Here is a 19395-nt window from a genome sequence, read left to right on the forward strand (position 1 = left end):
ACTGTACAAATAGTACAAGAAAACAACCAAAAAACACAATAAAATAAAATAATACAAATAAAACTTTTTTGGGGAAAAAGCATAAAATCAGATCTACTGATATAAAGAGACGAACACTGCGGACTGAAATGATCACAAAAGTGACAGAAGAAGCAGAAATTTTGACTTAAATTTCTATAAAATTCATAAAGAAAACGTTTCATGTACCGCGGATGCACGTGAACACGTCACGATGAAACATGCGCGTCAGTTGCGTAAAGCGGAAGTAAACAATCCTCAGCTGACGTGGAGCAGCCGTCGGTCGAACCGGAGCTAAACTGGATTCCAGGAACTGATCTCACTGGTTTAGCTGGTGGCTTCAGCCGGAGTGTGGTTCCTCTGAAACTCCTCTGAAGCTCCAGGAGCTCTGCTGGCTGCTTCTGAACCAGAATAGTCTCTAAAAGCTCCAAAGATGGCGGCAGCGGAGGACAGCAGGCCGTTCGCCGGGCTGTCGGACGTCTCCATCTCGGAGGACATCCCGGTGGAGGGGGACATCTCGGTGCCTGTCGGCTCCTCCAGGAGAGACGACGAGCTGTCCACGCTGGACGAGCCGGTCAAGGAGACCATCCTGCGGGACCTGCGGGCGGTGGGCAAAAAGTTCGTCCACGTCCTGTACCCGAAGCGGAGCTCGGCGCTGCTGCGGGACTGGGACCTGTGGGGCCCGCTGCTGCTCTGCGTCACCCTGGCTCTGCTGCTGCAGGGAGGAGCGGCCGACAGCGACAACCAGGGAGGTCCGCAGTTCGCTGAGGTAGGACTGGGTTAGGGCTCAGGGTGAAGAGTCACGTCTACGCTCTGGAGGGGCAGGACTGTCAGTACAAGCAGATGTTCGGCACCGAGCTCTGAGGAGCGATCATGAAGTTAATCCAGATCATCCTGGATTTTTAGATGAATCAGAAAGACATGTCTTATTTTTATACATTCCTTAAATGACAGATGTTAGAATCCGGACGCTATTTTATTTTATTTACTACAGAGGCATTAACTTAAATCTTGAACAGATGAGATGTTAATTTCTCTCTATGAACCACAGCAATAACAAACCATCGGATGCTGAAATCCTACCAGAGAAATAAGTTATGTTTTAAGAAAAAAATCTGAAGTGAACCATGTTGGTTTTTATAAAAGCTGACTTTTCAAATTGAGACACCTGCAGGTCGCTGAGGTAGGACGGTCCACGGTGCTGCTCAGCTCCAGACTGTAACAGGACAGGAAATACGAAAGTATTATCTGCAAAACGGGCTGACAGCGAGGAGGGGTTCCTGGAGGGGCCGCAGGTAGACTCAAGGGCCGACAAGGCAGGGGCGACAAGACTACCATACAGGGGCGACAAGACTACCATACAGGGGCGACAAGACTACCATACAGGGGCGACAAGACTACCATACAGGGGCGACAAGACTACCATACAGGGGCGACAAGACTACCATACAGGGGCGACAAATGTTGAGTGAACAAGAGACACAAAACTACCAGAGAGAGACACATAAACTGACTACCAGTCAACGCGTAAGTGTTGAAGAAACGTAGATGACATAAAAACCCAGAATGTAAACCACCTCAGGGATGGAAAAAAGCACTTCTTCTGGTGGACTTTCAGACTCCATGACATAGAGTGAGGGAGGTGATACGCGGCTAAAAATGACAGCATTTCACTGGCTTTTAGACATGAGGTTTACAGTCTGCTGACCACGTTCTGGTTTTGCTCTGGGTCTCAGGTCTTTGTCATCATCTGGTTTGGCTCCATCATCATCACCTTGAACTCCAAGCTGCTGGGCGGCACCATCTCCTTCTTCCAGAGCCTGTGTGTTCTGGGTTACTGCATCATGCCTCTGACGGTGGCCATGGCCGTCTGCCGGCTCGTCCTGCTCGGCGTTACCGGGTCGGTCGGCTTCGCCGTGCGGCTGGCGGTGGTCACGGTGTCCTTTGGCTGGTCCACCTTCGCCTCCACGGCCTTCCTCACCGACAGCCAGCCGCCCAACCGCAAGGCGCTGGTGGTGTATCCGGTGTTCCTGTTCTACTTTGTGATCAGCTGGATGGTCCTGACGTTCTCGCCGTCGCAGTAGAGGACGCCAACAAGGTTTTAGTGGAGAGAAGAACTCCGACACCAGAATCTGCCTTTGAGGGAAGACTACTGAACACTTTGTGGGCGCTGAGACAGCATTTGGACACCAAGCAAACTGTGAGGAGCAGCAGAGAGAAAACATTATGAATATGTTCTTATTTTTTTGTCTCCTTGTATATAGAAATAGTCCATGAATGTTGAACTGCTGGGTCTCTGTGTGAAATATTGGAATACCTGCTGGTGCTTTTCAGCAGCCTGACTAAAACCTTCAGTCTTTGGGAAACTGTTCAGCGTTTCTTTGAGTATTTTGGTTTTTCTAGACGCATGACAGTCGACTCTGACAGAAAGTATCACTTAGGATTTAGAGTGTTTCCTGCTGGTTTGAACCTCCAGTTTTTCTTTCTTCCAAACATGAAACTGAACAGTTTTAGATTTACTGCAGATGTGTCCTAAACTCTGTCTTGAAAATGAATCCAGTGTGGACAGACGCTGGCAGACGAGGTTAGAGGTTAATTACAGACTAAGAGCAGTAATTCTCCTTTTGTGATTTCACCCTCTAGAGCTGGAACTTTGTACTGAAGCTCATTTCCACCAGGGAAAGAAAATTAAAAGTCAAATAAAAATTCAGAATTCTGAGATAAAATAAAAATGTTGAAATAAAGTAAAAAAAATAAAAAGTATGAGAAATTAAGAAATCTGTTCTGCTTTGGAAATAATAGAGCTTATTCAGTCATTAATTATTTTTGAAGTTCACTAAGTTTAAGGAACTAAAAGGTTTATTCATCAGAAATTTGATGTGAAAAGTTAAAGTTTGAAATTATTGGACAAAGTAACAAATGCTCTTAATTTACACAGTATTTGTGACAGACAGTAACTTTGTGTCATATTTTTTGAAGTTTTAACTTTGTCAGAATTTTGACTTAACTTCAATAAATCCATATTTTGACTTTATGTCAAAGCAGTGAAATAAAAAGTCAAAACTGACATTAAATGTAAAAGAAAAACATCTTAGTCAAACCTATGACTTTAAAATCTAAATTCAGATGTAAAAACCATTATGAAATAAAGCCTATACTGAGAGAATTAAAAATGATTACAACAAACTGAAAAATGGATCTAAAAGGTAAAACAATAACTCTAAAACGGAGATAAATTCACTGAACATTAAAAGAATGAGATAAAAATCTGAACAAATGATCAAAATGAAGTAAAACTAGTTCCTTGTTTAGTAAAATGTTTCACTCAGTAACTTTAAAGTTTATCATCTCAGAATGTTTCTTGAATATTTGAATCAACTTTCTTTCCTCATGATGTTTGTTCTGTAAATCAGTTTGAAACTTCAGTGAGAAGAAAACAGCAGAAAATTGTGACAACATTCACTTAATTTTCTGTTAACATTGATCCAGCTTCACAGTAAAACAGTTTCTAATAAAAGGTCCAACAGAAACTAAAGCATGAATGTGTTTTGCATCGTTTCGTTTGGGTTAATCGTCTGTTTCTGTCTGTAAACCAACGTTCAGACTGTCTACATGCTGGCAGATAAATGGACGCTGGTGTTGTCTTTGAGGCAGTGTGATGTCTTTGTTTTATGGGATGAATCAGCTGATTTCTCATCTAACCTGACAACCGTCATCATGTCCTAAATCATCTGCTTCATTTGTTCATTTTTTGGAATTTGAGGTTAATTTTACACCAGCAAAGGAAAAAAATAAAATGTGTTTGAGCAGCTGTGATTGTTGGATTTCCTGATGTACGGACACTTTACAAAGAAGAGAAAAGATCATTAAAACCTTCTCACATGTTTAAAAAGACACATTTCATACTCTGAATGTCCCCACGAGTCAGGCCTAGCTGTTCCAGGGAAATACCACTAAAATGGAATCAAGGCTTCGGCATGTACACGAGGAGAGTTCAGACCGACGAAGAAAGGTGAAGAATCTACACTGAAATATTAAACCAGAGGAGGAGAGGGGTTATATTGCACACCTGTGCAGGTAATTTCACAGAGAACACAGTAAACCTGTTCATCTGAATCACTGCTGCAGTGACTGAACAACTCACACTGAAGACACAGAAACAACACAAAACATGCCAACATTTGGACTCTGTGGTCAATGTGCAACTCAGCTGTATGTTTCCAGGTTTTATAATACATGTAACACACACACACACACACACACACACACACACACACACACACACACACACACACACACACACACACACACACACACACACACACACACACACACACACACACACACACACACACACGTTTGTACTTCTATCTTAGTGAGGACATCCATAGGCGTAATGCATTTCCTAGAGCCTTACCCTAACCTTAATTATCACAACTGATTGCCTAAACCTAATCCTTACCCTAACCCTAACCAAACCTCAATTCATACCTGTTCTCTAAAAACAAGTCTTCACCCTCAAACATGGCTGTTTCAAAGTGAGGACCGGCCAGAATGTCCTCACTTTGTAAAAATGTCCTCACTTTGAGAGTTAAATGCAGAAAATGGTCCTCACCATGTAGCAAGTACAAGAACACACACACACACACACACACACACACACACACACACACACACACACACACACACACACACACACACACACACACACACACACACACACACACACACACACACACACACACACACACTGTGTAAATTCCCTCTTTCGTTACGAGACCCTTTGTTATTTGGTCAGGCACTGTTGGCCGGCCCGGTTCAGGTGTAGGGTCCTTAGCCATTGTTTTGGGGAATACAGCGCTACGGTAGCTCAAGTTACGTAACGTACGTTAATGCCGACCGTACCGGCTATCGCTGAGAATGCGTTCGTGAAGAAAGTGAGTTATGAACACATTGCATAATGTTAACGGTTGATGTGTGGAATATATGTTGTGCGGCTGTTACTATTACTCCCTGTTAGTCAACCTTACTTCTGTGTGTTTGTAGGCATTTCTGATGGTGCCGTGGCTCGTGCAACGAGCTAATGCTAGTTAGCTAGCCGTGTTGTCTATCGTGTTCCATGTGATGCCGGCATATGTGATGTTAATTGTTAGCTCTCTTGTGACTGCATAGTATTTAATGATGATGCATATGTAGGCATACTGACATGTTTAGGTAAATATGCTGAGCTCATATTTGTTGTCATCTTTTATTTTCTTACAGAGAACCATTCCATTCATATATTCATTCCATTCAGTGGTGTTAAGCTATCCATCCAGTCACTCAGGAAATCAGTCAACGTTACCATGCTGTACTGCTTCCCTTATCTCCAGTCAAGACTGTTAAACTGATCCTGGTGTCCACGTCTACTCTCTGGCCGGAGTTGCCTTTGTGGATAGAGCAACCCAGCGTCCTACTACTACACGAGATCGTTATCTCTAATACATACATCTATCTCAGATAGATAGATAGATAGATACTTTTTTAATCCCGGGGGAGATTCATGAATTTTTTTATTTTAAAATAATAACAGGAAGTTGTGTACAAACATCCTGTAAACAGTCAGACTCTTATGAATTAAGGTTATTTTACTGATAATTTCATTCCATATTTTAGGTAGAATTTCTTCATTTTTAGCGTTTAAAGATTTTATTTTAACTGATAGAAGGAAAACAAATGACGTCATCAGGTCGCGACGCCGCTGCCGGTTTGCTGTAAACATCGGTTAGCGACCCTGAAAGAGTCGCAACGCAAACAGCGACAAACCGGACGCGGTGCGGATTCTCTGCTCCACGGTCACACACAGCGGAGGTTCCCCGGTTCTCTGGCTGCTCCCCACGGCACCGTTAGCCGTTAGCTGACCGATGAACGGACCGTTAGCCCTTAGCTGACCGATGGACGGGCTTCCGCCGCTGCCGCCGGAGCTCTGGGTGTGCGTGTTCAGCTACCTGAGCACGGAGGAGAAGACACCGTGCGCAACCTGCTGCAGGACACCTGAAGAAGCTCATCGACCACCCCGTCTCTGTGGGGGGACACACCGGTCGTCCTGTCCGACCTCCGCCGCTACACCTACGGTTTTCTGGGACACGCTGCTCCGCCGGAAGCTGACCCGGGTGGCAGTGAGGCACTGCGGCGGAAGGAGTGGCGGCGCTCGTCAAGTTCCTGCCGAACGCTCACCGCCCGTGGTGTTCGTGGACGGAGGAAGGCTGTATAAGGAGAAGTACCTTGACCACCTGTCCGCTTCCCGCAGCTCCGGGACCTGGGGGTGAGGAACGCCACCTGGGACGAGCCGATCCTGAGCCAGAGCGTCACCGTGCAAGCTGCGGGATGCGGCTGACTCACCTGAGCGTGTGCAACGTCCGGCTGCCGTGCACGGTGGAGTTCATCAACACGGTGTCTCACCTGGGCAACCTTGCGGTAACCTGCTGTCCACCAGCAGGGGGAGGGCTACGGGCTGGACACGGTGCGGCCGGTGCCCCGCGGAGTCTTCCACAACATGCTGCTGCACCTGAACAAGCTGCAAACACTGTCCTGGGGCATGAGGGGGAGCCGCCAGAGCCGCTGCCCGACGACTACCCTCAGCCCGTCGGACCCGCAGCAACCAGGTGAGCCAGTGGTCACCTGTGTGTGGTTCTACATGTACAGTTACTGTAGTTCTTGTGTTTGGTTCTTTCAGTCACCTCAGATCAGTTCTACAGACAATAAACAGGTTCTAGGTGGAAGAGGACAGGTCTGTTCATAGTGGGACCAGTTAGACAGTCTTAGTGGTGGCTGAGCTCATATAGTTGAGTGACCTTAACCAGACTCTCCGGTATTGTAGGACCGGCCCGGTACGGCGGCCCGGTGCTGACCAGTCTGGAGCTGGTGGATTACCCAGAAACCATTCTGCCAGAGAACAGCTCTGAGAGTCTGACGTCGCTGCGCTCGCTGACGGTCCGGTACAGGTACATCAGAGAAGGCATCACCTGTCGTCTTGGTCGTGGCTGAGCCCTCTGAAGCAGCTGGAGACGCTCACCATCATCGGTGAGTTTCAGCAACCTGAAGTCCTGCAGCTCTAGAGAGAACTCAGAAACGTCTTCTATGACACAGTTAGGACTTTTAATGAAACAGGATTTAAGCTCAGATTTTATTTGGCGATGAACATCACATCTAAGCAGCTTTTGTTCTTTCTGTCCAGGTGGAAACTCTCTGGCTACCTACACCACCACCATCCCGTCTAGCGTGACCAGGCTGACGCTGCGAGTCGCCATAACGCTCAAGACATGGACTCCCATCGCGCCCAAAGTCCCAGGACTGGAGCACCTGGACATTGAACAGAACCGGTCCAGCGGCAGCCTCTGCAGACGGATCCCCATGCTGTTTCCTGAACTCAGGACTCTACGGATACGGTAAAGAATCTCACAGTAAACTGCATGAACCGGTCGGCCTCATCATCTGATAGTCATTTCCTCAAATAATTTGTTTAAAAAAGGGAAAATCTGGTCAATAATAGAGAATTCAGCTGAGAGTTCTCCTGGACATAGATGTTCCAGATGTTGCCCTGATGCTGAGTCTCTGACTTGTGAGGGAAACCGTCAACCTTTGGAAATCTCTGTGTCCAAGGATGAGAATGCAGTTTGTTAAAATGAGTTTCCTTCAGTCAGAAAAGAAGCATTAAAAGGATTCCTGTTGAAATCTCATCTTCTGGAAGCTGCTTGGAGCTCCAGAGATAGTTCTAGAATGGAGGTGAAGTTAATGTGTGTTATGGAACATGACCTCAGTTTACAGACTTTGAGTTCTTCTTTTCATGTGAGCGCACCGATGTTTCTTGCTGGTTTCCCAGAATTAAAGTGCGTTTCGCCTTGTCTCCCAGATTTTTTCCGCCGGGAACCAGAGAAAGACCTGCTGAGCCTCCACCGACTGCCGACATCTGGTGCAGCTGGAGCTGCTGGTGGAGCGATCCTTCATCCTCAGAGACTACCTGAACGGTCACCCGTGGCCCAGTCCCCTGCGTCCAGGAGCTGATTGATGAGCTTCGACAGCTTTCCAAGAACAGATCACCGTCATCACCGCCATGCGGCAGAGAAACCCTCTGAGAGAATGCGACTGTGTCTGGGAAGGAGACTGAGACGGCCGACAGCAACCAGGAAGACAAGTTCTTGGAGCACGAAGAAGATGAGTCCCTGAGGCAGAAACAGAAGCCACAAGTCACCAAGACGAGAAGAACCAAAGAAACTGTTGGTCCCTGCAGGAACTGAAGGGCAGAAGGAAGAAGGTGTTTGATGGCATGTTCAGAAGAGCCTGAAGGTCCAGCAGTGGTTCAGATGTTCGGTCAGCTGGCTCTAAGTGGGTAAAATATTCAAACAATATTCAAAGGCAGCCATGAATGAAACATGTCGGAGCTGATTCACTTCCTGTTGGGCCACAGATCCAGTGATGTCACGTTAGGACAGGTTATCTTTAGATTTTTTTCTCTCAAACCCGTTCTCTGAATCAAATCTAAAGTCTGATGAAGAAGAAACGGAGCTCAGTGTTGGACTGAGAACAGTCGCTGGAGGATGAATCCATGGAGGCTGCTGATGAAACAAACAGCAGACTGATGAGCAGACAGCTGCTTTGTGAGCTTCCAGTAGTCTAATAACCTGATGAAGTCACTGTTCAGGTGTTTGTTTCTGTTCAGTCTGACAAACACAGAAAACTGTAAAAACTCTGCAGTCATGAAAAAGAAACTTGAAAGACTGTTGATTTCACTGGGTTAGCATTTATTAAAAACTGTTAAAAGTCATAACATGAAACTTAACATTTGGTCTTTTTTCTGTTCTTATCGGTTCCTTCATTCTTCTGCAGATGCTTTGTTCAGTTCTGACTTCTCTGCAGATAAAGATGATTTCCCTTAAAGCTCTCATATTTATTACTAAAGTTGAATTTCTGGCTCTTTTGACTACAGAGCAGTTCTAGCTGCTGTACAAATACTGTAATGGTGTTAAAATGTTCCGTCCACAGAGATGCACACACCGGTATTCAGAGCTGTCAGGGCCGCCGTAACTTAGTGATGTCACAGTGATGCAGACTCCAGCCTCCACACACTTTCCTGTTGGTTTTGCTGTGTGGAGTGTATCATGTCATTCTGACTCTAAAACATCTAATCCAAGAGCAAATGTTCTGCAGGAGCGTCTTCATGCACTCTCAGCATCTGTTCCTGACAGAATTCTCACTGTTAGCATGTAGGCAGCTAATGTGGCTAACATAGCTCTGATGGTCAGAGCTCTGTGGAAACTTTAACCCAGTAAACCAGACTGGGAGGGTTTCTGTGTTTCATGTCTCCTGTTGAGAAAACAAATGGAGTTTAAGTTTCCTTGTTTCTGGCCAGAACATTTTGGGTTTAGTGTTCTAATCATCTGTTTACTGTCTGCCTGCAGCTGCTAGAACAAAGCACAGCTGCTGCATTCAGTGGAACTACCGGGTCAGGGTATTTTAAATGTTTTCAAAGCTGGATTCTGGCGTCTGGTCTGATATCAGAGCTTCTGGATGATTCCTGCCATAGTAACAATAAAGTAAAGCTACCACCTGGAGCGCTCATGTTCCATCGGTACCAGAGGGAGAGCAGCTCCTGGGACTTCTATTTGTACTCTTACTACCTTTGGAAGCTCTGAGGGGTTGTCTGCAGTCTGCCCATCCAATCAGAGTCAGAAGTGGTGCTGGTTCCCACTGGCTGAACAAAGTAAAGGTTTTCTTCTGTAAATGTGACTGGGTGATCTCAGTCCGCTGCTGCTCAGAACTGTTGCTGTCTGTCAAATGAAACTAGAAGGAAATCTGTAGTTTTTCTGTTTTCAGACTCGGTGACATCATCTGTTCTGCTGCAGAGGATTGTGGGTCAGAAAGGCCAGAGGGAAGCAGGCAGACATCCTGAGCTCTTTGACAGACTGAACCTGTCTCTAGTGTTTGTGGTTCCCCTCACAAGATCCTCATTTCCAACAGGTTCTCCAGATGTTTCCTCCTGATGTTGTTGGGTGAGTAACTGTGTGACTTCACAGTGACTCAAAATCATTATATTATATGATATTATGTTGTGATATTTGTGGTTAGCAGTAAGTCAGTGAACACAACGTACACTTTCCTAAAAACAGATGGGTCATTCCAGGTGAAATGAGCAGATATTCCTTGGGGGTGTTGCTGCACCATCTTCAAATTAGTCCTAAATTTGTATGCCATTAGACAGTCACAAAGTACTTTCTATGCAAAATCTGAAATGGTGCAGCAACCACCATCTGGTGAAACCACAACAGAATGACCCAGATAGTTTTGTTTAGAACCAACATTAGTTTTTTCTTTGAATAAGAACAGGAATGTCTCCTCCACTCACTAAATACATTCATTTGTTTCCTGAAATCCCCCAGAAATTAGATGTAAAATATGGACAATTAAAGTGATGAAACTAATCCCAGCTGTCAGTCCGTCCTGCATCTCGGTCCTTTTATTAAAAAAACACAATAATGGATGCTCCATCTCTCTGGCTTTTATTGAACATCAACAAACGTGTATTAAGAGATGATTGATTACAGTTTTTAATCTCAGCACTGCAGCTAAAATAATCTGTAACTTAAAAAGCAAATAAGTTGGGATTTTAACTCATTATGTTCCAAAACTTAAATCCATGGAAACTTTATAACGATGAGTTCACCTTGATGCTGGAACCCAACAAGCATCCTGTTTGTTCTGCAGACTGAAGAAGCTGCTGAAGCTCAGAAGTCCAGCAGCAGCGTCAGCGGCTCCTCAGCCTTCAGGACCAGCTCCTGTTTCTGTCCGTAGATGCCTTGTTCCGCCTTCACTCCCGCCTCGGTGCATTTGTTGGAGGCCGCCATGAGCTCCCTGCAGGCCGACACCAGGCCGGACAGCAGCTGAGCGGCTCTCCAGAGCTCACAGCCGCCTCTGAACCGGATCCTCCTCCGGACCGGCGGTTCGGCCAGCAGCGAGTCCTGGGGGACGAAGAGAACGCTGCCTGGGAGGTCGAGCAGCGACACCGAGCGTTCCACGGTCCCTCCGGAAGAACTTAGTGTTCATCAGACTGTTGGCTGTTGGAGCAAAAACATGAAACTAGGTGAACTTAGACTGAAACATGACATCATAGTAACCTGCCACCGCAGTAAACCCTACATTAAACCCTACTAGAATCTACTGATGTCCTTCAGCTGAAGTCTCCCATGGTGAAGACCGTCTTTCAGTGTTCTGGTCGTGCTGTAATGTTGCACTTTGACCTGATGGTGGCGGTGTTGTCTGTGCTGCAGTGGTACAGCAGTGACAGGATGCAGCATTTCTTTATTATTCCTGGTTTTTATGACAACATCTGAAGATGAATCTGAGGCTGCAGAGAAGAAAAGAGGAGCTACAACCCTGAAAGTCTTTAGTTCCAGAATCCGAAGAAAACCTCCAGAAAAACTGCTTTCATGGGTCCTTCCACATTCAGACACGATTCGTTGCTGAATCTTTGGACTTGTTGGGTTTTCTGTGTCATTTTGTGGCTTCTTAAAATAGTCAGGTAGACCTGTGGTATCCTTTTCTCTTGTGTAAAAACCTGAGTCCATTGTTGTTAATATTCTGCAGAAATAATTGACAGCAGAAACTAATAGAAGAATAAACACTCAACGAAAACATAAACCAACACTTTTGTTTTTGCTCCCATTTTTATGAGATGAACTCAAAGATCTAAAACTTTTCCCACATACACAATATCACCATTTCTCTCCAATCTCTGTGTGAAGTTGCTGGATATTGGTGGGAACTGGTCCACGCTGTCGTATTCGCCGATCCAGAGCATCCCAAACATGCTCAATGGTGACATGTCCGCTGAGTCTGCTGGCCATGCAAGAACTGGGATGTTTTCAGCTTCCAACAATTGTGTTCAGATCCAGTCTGAGGCACACCTGGTCACTGATCATGGTGTCTCATCAGTGGGATGGATTATCTCAGCAAAGGAGAAGTGCTCACTGTCACACATTTAGACAGATTTGTGAACAATATTGGAGAGAAATGGTGATAATGTGTATGTGGAAAAAGTTTTAGATCTTGAGTTCATCTCATAATAAATGGGAGCAAAAACAAAAGTGTTGGTTTATATCTTTGTTGAGTGTACTTCATGCCCATAAACTGATCAGCACGTCTCTTGAATTCAATCAGGAAAACCTACGTTTCCTCTGATAAAGGGTTAAATAAAATCCGTTTGGTGAATAATCTCACCCATCTGATACGTGACGTCTTCAGTGGCTCCGTGGAAAAAACAACGTAGACGACGATTCCCTCCTGGATCTGATGAAAACAAGGTTTAGATTAATAATCAATACAGTCAAATAATCAAACAGTCAAACTAGAAGAAAACGTAGAGAAAACAGTATTCCATTGTTTAAGTGAATTCATGCGCTTCTAAATGATCGACTTTTCAATCATTGGTTTCATCTGAAGTCTTCTGGTGTTTGTGTTTCCTGTTTAAACATTAAATGTTCCATTCCTCTGTAATTTAATCCATTTATTTATGGATTCATTCATTCACAAACTCTTCATTTTACACTCACTTTATTATTCATGTTTCCTCCTTCACTAGAGTTCAGATTTCAGGTTAAATGATGAAATTAATCCTCCTGATGTTTGATTCCGTTCTACAAACACAGCAGGACCAGACTTTTATTAGTATTATTATTCATTGTTATTCCAAAGAATGAACCGTTCCAGACATGTTCCAGATCAGTTTAATCCGTGTTTGAATGGAAAACTGGAAACTTTTAGAAACTAAATCAACACAGATTTCATTTAAAGCTGAGAATCTTCCAGGTTACTTTTATTCAGATGACAATCTAAGATTCAGTTTAAAAATAATGACAGAGAAACAGAATGATCCGAGAACTGTTGGTGATCGATTATTGATGAGGTGATTGATTACTGATGAAGTGATTGATTACTGATGAGGTGATCGATTATTGATGAGGTGATCGATATTTGATGAGGTGATCGATTATTGATGAGGTGATCGATTATTGATGAGGTGATCGATTATTGATGAGGTGATCGATTGCTGATGAGGTGATCGATTGCTGATGAGGTGATCGATTGCTGATGAGGTGATGGATTACTGATGAGGTGATCGATTACTGATGAGGTGATATGATGAGACGATGAGGTGATCGATTATTGATGAGGTGATCGATTACTGATGAGGTGATCGATTACTGATGAGGTGATCGATTATTGATGAGGTGATCGATTACTGATGAGGTGATCGATTACTGATGAGGTGATCGATTATTGATGAGGTGATCGATTACTGATGAGGTGATCGATTACTGATGAGGTGATCGATTATTGATGAGGTGATCGATTATTGATGAGGTGATCGATGATCGATTATTGATGACGATGAGGTGAGATGTGATCGATTATTGATGAGTGATCTTGAGGTGATCGATATGGATGAGGTGAATCGATTGCTTGATGAGGGTCGTATTGGATGGGTGATTTACTGGTGATTTGATTACTTGATGAGGTGATTGATTATTGATGAGGTGATCGATTATTGATGAGGTGATTGATTATGATGAGGTGATTGATTACTGGTGATTGATTACTGATGAGGTGATCGATTATTGATGAGGTGATTGATTATTGATGAGGTGATTGACTGAACTCCCACCTCGGCCCACTGAGCGTCTCCTCCGTCCAGAGCCGGTCGGATCTTCACCTTAGCCGAGCTGCACTGCTGGACGACGGTCCGAGCCTGACGCCTGCTGCAGCTCCGGAACGTCGCCGAGCTGCAAAGGCACAAAAAGACGACAGCTTCAGCATCAGGAACAGACCACAGCTTTAATCAGACATGTTTGTTTTTCTGTCAGTACTGCAGCTGTAATCAGAGTACTACTGCAGGATCAGACAGAATGCTGACTACGTCTTTCTGGTTTTACTGACAGTCTAGATGTCGGAATGAATGAAAACTGGAGAAAAAACTTTTTTAAAAACACAGAAACAGAAGGAATCATCAGATTGGTCCATGAGCTACTCGCCGTTTAGAAGGAAAACTAAATCTGAGCTGAAAAGTAGAACATCTGAAGTGGTTGGTGGTAGTTCTGGTTCCATGGAGGTCCAGAACGTTACAGCTGCTGGGGGCTCTTACCTGTCCACCTCAGCACCTGGTCTTTCTGTCTTTGCTGGGGTTTTACCAGCGATGGTGAAGACCGGCCAGGGTTTGGTACTCGGGGCCACGACGGGCTCCAGACCACTGGTCTCTGCCGGGTGCTGGACTCTGGGCCGCTTCTGTGCTGGTTTCTGGGCCTGTGGTTCACCTGGACGGTTAGTTTTCTCTGGAGGAGGATCTGCAGCAGGTCGGACACACTGAGAGCTGCTGGATTCTCTCTGGTCTTCTTCTGGATCCTGGACCTGAACATGGCTCTCACAGCTGCTCTGGACAGACAGTCTGGAAACAAGGGGGGCGCTGGGAGTCCTGGACTGAGGGCTGATGGGGGTTGAAGGTCCGTCCTTGGAGAGAGACGATAAGTTCATCTGTTCATCATTCTGAAGGAGGAATTAGGATTTAATAGTTCCACAGCAGAAAACCAGCCCAGCAGCCTGCCTTTGAACCTGTGCTATGGAAGTACAACTGAACTTACCATATAAATACACATCTATAAACAACAAGAACTGACCTCTGGGTCTGAGTTCTCCGGCTCTTCCACGTCTCCTTCATCAGCATCGTCGCTCTGATTGTCTTTGTCGCTGTCAGCATGTACAGAGAACCTGAAACCACAGGACCAGTTAACCCCACTGATAAACCAGTCATACTGGAATTATCAGCTTCTAATGTCACTGGGATTAAACTGGTACGGCTTCAAACACAGCGCTTGTTCTGTTCTCACCGAGGTGTTCTGAAGCCAAAGTAAAAGACAAAAGATGAGGGTTTTTCTGCAGCATCTAAAATTTATCGCGAGCTTTTTGTGTATTCTTCTGTATTGTTTAAAAAATAAGAAAAAACTATAATGAAAAGGTTGTTAACGGTGAAATAGAATATCACAGAGGAACTGATAAATGATTGAATGATGACAGAAGGTTAACATGTCAGCTCAAAACACAGAATTAGTAGGAAGATCTGAATGTACTGGATGATAGAAATGACTAAAAGCAGCAAATAAACAGCTAGCACATCAGAAATGATTAAATAACTCACAGTTCAAAGGGCTTAAACATGGTAGAAAAAGCTGGACAGAACCAAACAACTGCCTGAAATATTCAAATGATGAAGCTGTTGCAGTGGATACAAAAATGGATAAGAAATGTAAAGTTATTAATAAAACAGATGACTGTAAAGACAGCTGTGTTACAGATTAAAATACTAAAACTAATAACTGAAATACGAGCTACAGAGCGAGACAGCTCCAACACAAACAAAGACTCATCTGACAGAAAAAGTCCTGCAGCCTTTTATTCCGGTGCATCATTATGAGGTCATAAAAGGAACCTGCTGATTGGTGGAGATCTGAGCGTCTCCAGATTCTTCTTCCTGCTGCACTGGAAACAGCTGTCGATCCACTGGATCACATCAGGCTTCATGGTTGTCCAGAAATACCTGTCAGAGGACAGACGTGATGTCAGAGGACAGGCGTGATGTCAGAGGACAGACGTGATGTCAGAGGACAGGCGTGATGTCAGAGGACAGGCGTGATGTCAGGGGACAGGCGTGATGTCAGGGGACAGACGTGATGTCAGGGGACAGACGTGATGTCAGGGGACAGACGTGATGTCAGAGGACAGGCGTGATGTCAGAGGACAGGCGTGATGTCAGAGGACAGACGTGATGTCAGAGGACAGACGTGATGTCAGAGGACAGGCGTGATGTCAGAGGACAGGCGTGATGTCAGAGGACAGGCGTGATGTCAGGGGACAGGCGTGATGTCAGGGGACAGACGTGATGTCAGGGGACAGACGTGATGTCAGGGGACAGACGTGATGTCAGAGGACAGGCGTGATGTCAGAGGACAGGCGTGATGTCAGAGGACAGACGTGATGTCAGAGGACAGGCGTGATGTCAGGGGACAGACGTGATGTCAGGGGACAGACGTGATGTCAGAGGACAGGCGTGATGTCAGGGGACAGGCGTGATGTCAGAGGACAGACGTGATGTCAGAGGACAGGCGTGATGTCAGAGGACAGGCGTGATGTCAGGGGACAGGCGTGATGTCAGGGGACAGACGTGATGTCAGGGGACAGGCGTGATGTCAGGGGACAGGCGTGATGTCAGGGGACAGACGTGATGTCAGGGGACAGACGTGATGTCAGGGGACAGGCGTGATGTCAGAGGACAGGCGTGATGTCAGAGGACAGGCGTGATGTCAGAGGACAGACGTGATGTCAGAGGACAGACGTGATGTCAGAGGACAGGCGTGATGTCAGAGGACAGGCGTGATGTCAGGGGACAGGCGTGATGTCAGGGGACAGGCGTGATGTCAGGGGACAGACGTGATGTCAGGGGACAGACGTGATGTCAGAGGACAGGCGTGATGTCAGAGGACAGGCGTGATGTCAGAGGACAGGCGTGATGTCAGAGGACAGGCGTGATGTCAGAGGACAGACGTGATGTCAGGGGACAGACGTGATGTCAGGGGACAGGCGTGATGTCAGGGGACAGACGTGATGTCAGGGGACAGGCGTGATGTCAGGGGACAGGCGTGATGTCAGAGGACAGACGTGATGTCAGAGGACAGGCGTGATGTCAGGGGACAGGCGTGATGTCAGGGGACAGGCGTGATGTCAGGGGACAGGCGTGATGTCAGGGGACAGGCGTGATGTCAGGGGACAGGCGTGATGTCAGGGGACAGGCGTGATGTCAGGGGACAGGCGTGATGTCAGGGGACAGGCGTGATGTCAGGGGACAGGCGTGATGTCAGGGGACAGACGTGATGTCAGGGGACAGGCGTGATGTCAGGGGACAGGCGTGATGTCAGGGGACAGGCGTGATGTCAGGGGACAGGCGTGATGTCAGGGGACAGGCGTGATGTCAGGGGACAGACGTGATGTCAGAGGACAGGCGTGATGTCAGAGGACAGGCGTGATGTCAGGGGACAGGCGTGATGTCAGGGGACAGGCGTGATGTCAGAGGACAGACGTGATGTCAGAGGACAGACGTGATGTCAGAGGACAGGCGTGATGTCAGGGGACAGGCGTGATGTCAGGGGACAGACGTGATGTCAGAGGACAGACGTGATGTCAGAGGACAGACGTGATGTCAGAGGACAGGCGTGATGTCAGGGGACAGACGTGATGTCAGAGGACAGACGTGATGTCAGAGGACAGGCGTGATGTCAGGGGACAGGCGTGATGTCAGAGGACAGACGTGATGTCAGAGGACAGGCGTGATGTCAGAGGACAGGCGTGATGTCAGAGGACAGGCGTGATGTCAGGGGACAGGCGTGATGTCAGAGGACAGACGTGATGTCAGGGGACAGACGTGATGTCAGAGGACAGGCGTGATGTCAGGGGACAGGCGTGATGTCAGAGGACAGGCGTGATGTCAGGGGACAGACGTGATGTCAGGGGACAGACGTGATGTCAGAGGACAGACGTGATGTCAGAGGACAGGCGTGATGTCAGAGGACAGGCGTGATGTCAGAGGACAGGCGTGATGTCAGGGGACAGGCGTGATGTCAGGGGACAGGCGTGATGTCAGGGGACAGGCGTGATGTCAGGGGACAGGCGTGATGTCAGGGGACAGGCGTGATGTCAGGGGACAGGCGTGATGTCAGGGGACAGGCGTGATGTCAGAGGACAGGCGTGATGTCAGAGGACAGGCGTGATGTCAGGGGACAGGCGTGATGTCAGGGGACAGGCGTGATGTCAGGGGACAGGCGTGATGTCAGAGGACAGGCGTGATGTCAGGGGACAGGCGTGATGTCAGGGGACAGGCGTGATGTCAGGGGACAGACGTGATGTCAGGGGACAGGCGTGATGTCAGGGGACAGGCGTGATGTCAGGGGACAGGCGTGATGTGATGTCAGGGGACAGATGTGATGTCAGAGCTGATGGAAACTCTGGGGTGAAGACGAAAAGCCGACCCACCTCTCGTTGAGCAGCCGCAGACATTTGTTGACGTCCAGGTGATTGAGCTCGTTGTGGTAATCGGTCAGAGCGGCTTCAACCTGCTGCCGACTCCTCAGAACCAAACGCAGTCGATCTCCTCTGGTGGAGTGAAGCTTGTCGTCTGAAACAGCAGCAGACAGGAGCTGAGAGTCAGGACTGAGTCTGATGGATCTGAACCGGTCTGGACTAGCAGTCAGACAGTTAAATAGACCAAATATGGACCAGAGGACAACAAAGGAACTAGTGTCTCAGAAAAAGCTTCAGAACTGCAGTATTTTCAGCTCCCAAGAGTTGGAACCTTTAATGGTGAATTTCTTGCAGAACCTCCTGAAGGTGTTCTTCTCCACGTAGCTCAGTCCGGGCGGATAGGTGCGTCTGCTCAGGTAAAGCTCCACGGCGTCGTATTTGGCAAAAAAGGTCTGATCTCGCTGGGGGAGATGTGAACAGGTGTTAGCGTCATGAGGCTTCATGGAGGCCGTGAATCATCTCATGAACATAAACTCACCTCCTCCTGTCCTGCAGGCTGGTTTGGACCTCTGGATGCTGTCTGTGGATGAAACACAGGCGGCTGAAATGCTGCTTTTTACCGCTTTACCTCAGCATCTGCTGCATCTCACCGAGTCTCCGTGGACCATGAGGGTAGGAACAGCGTCTGGACGGAGGACCACCTTCTCCCCACGCCGGTCCAAGCAGTCCTCAGTGAAATGAGTCGAACAGACGGACGACCGCAGCCGAGGAATCCAGTTAGAACGTCCGACGGCCTTCATCCAGCGAGCCAGCAGGGCGGCGTCGTGGAGAGGAAACCTACGGAACAGAAACCAGCAGGAGAAAACACAACATCTGATTCAAACACTTCATGATAACCAGACTGACAGTTAAACAGTAAATCAGCATCAAGAGTCTCCCACTGAACAAATATGAGTCGACAGACGTAGTAGAAGATCCTCATTTATAGAAAATATAAGTTATTCATTCAAAACATTTCAAACATCAGACACACAGTCAAAGTGTTTTACCAGAGAAAGTAGTCCAACTTTCTGAATTTACCAAACAAGTTTAAATATTCAGGTTATGAATCTACAATATTTTACAATCATATCATTACCGGAAAAATTAAGATTTATATTCTAAAGTATCATTATACACAGGAAAGATCACTAAAATATTCTCTACCTGCATCAGCTCACTGGTAATTAATGTTACAGCCCATGTTTTTAATCTGTATAAATTATATACATGTATAAATATTTA

The 19395-nt window shown here is 46.5% G+C and overlaps 2 protein-coding genes and 2 long non-coding RNA genes across 7 annotated transcripts; 3 read left to right on the top strand and 1 right to left on the bottom strand.

Moving 5' to 3' along the window:
• The first annotated feature begins 255 nt into the window (after window positions 1-255).
• Window positions 256-3834, top strand: yipf6 (Yip1 domain family, member 6). The gene is made up of 2 exons (XM_022206951.2): window positions 256-787; window positions 1755-3834. The coding sequence occupies exons 1-2, from the start codon at window positions 452-454 to the stop codon at window positions 2100-2102; spliced, it is 684 nt and encodes a 227-aa protein (XP_022062643.1). The 5' UTR covers window positions 256-451; the 3' UTR covers window positions 2103-3834.
• A 2657-nt stretch (window positions 3835-6491) lies between these two features.
• LOC110959942 (uncharacterized) lies at window positions 6492-7328 on the top strand. The gene is made up of 3 exons (XR_007941716.1): window positions 6492-6662; window positions 6878-7080; window positions 7235-7328. It is a non-coding gene; the product is annotated as an uncharacterized LOC110959942 (long non-coding RNA).
• Window positions 7329-10532: 3204 nt separating this feature from the next.
• On the bottom strand, window positions 10533-19012 carry LOC110959940 (uncharacterized). Of its 4 annotated transcripts, none has more exons than XR_007941653.1 (11): window positions 18762-19012; window positions 18650-18691; window positions 18443-18572; window positions 18124-18265; window positions 15534-15637; window positions 14721-14811; window positions 14192-14553; window positions 13715-13832; window positions 12603-12686; window positions 12271-12339; window positions 10533-11108 (listed from the first exon to the last, which is right to left on the bottom strand). XR_007941653.1 is itself a non-coding variant. In XM_022206953.2 (10 exons), exons 1-10 carry the CDS (start codon window positions 18909-18911, stop codon window positions 11097-11099), a joined length of 1224 nt encoding a protein of 407 aa, XP_022062645.2. In that variant the 5' UTR covers window positions 18912-19012; the 3' UTR covers window positions 10533-11096. The 4 variants fall into 4 exon arrangements, 1 of the variants encoding a protein (XP_022062645.2); XR_002596264.2 differs by having other exon boundaries at window positions 14192-14589; window positions 15530-15637; XR_007941650.1 differs by lacking the exon at window positions 12603-12686.
• LOC127533896 (uncharacterized) lies at window positions 12700-13736 on the top strand. Its single transcript, XR_007941780.1, has 4 exons — window positions 12700-12993; window positions 13032-13183; window positions 13224-13413; window positions 13624-13736. It is a non-coding gene; the product is annotated as an uncharacterized LOC127533896 (long non-coding RNA).
• Window positions 19013-19395: the final 383 nt, after the last annotated feature.

This window comes from Acanthochromis polyacanthus, chromosome 1, assembly GCF_021347895.1.
Source record: "Acanthochromis polyacanthus isolate Apoly-LR-REF ecotype Palm Island chromosome 1, KAUST_Apoly_ChrSc, whole genome shotgun sequence".
Classification (NCBI taxonomy): Eukaryota; Metazoa; Chordata; class Actinopteri; family Pomacentridae; genus Acanthochromis; species Acanthochromis polyacanthus.

Coding starts and splice junctions, on each gene's coding strand:
- yipf6 (XM_022206951.2), top strand. CDS start 452: ATGGCGGCAGCGGAGGACAGCAGGCCGTTCGCCGGGCTGTCGGACGTC. Junction 788..1,754: donor GAGGTCCGCAGTTCGCTGAG/GTAGGACTGGGT, acceptor TCTGGGTCTCAG/GTCTTTGTCATCATCTGGTT.
- LOC110959940 (XM_022206953.2), bottom strand. CDS start 18,911: ATGAAGGCCGTCGGACGTTCTAACTGGATTCCTCGGCTGCGGTCGTCC. Junction 18,266..18,442: donor CAAGAAATTCACCATTAAAG/GTTCCAACTCTT, acceptor CTGCTGTTTCAG/ACGACAAGCTTCACTCCACC. Junction 13,833..14,191: donor CCAGGTGCTGAGGTGGACAG/GTAAGAGCCCCC, acceptor GTGCCTTTGCAG/CTCGGCGACGTTCCGGAGCT.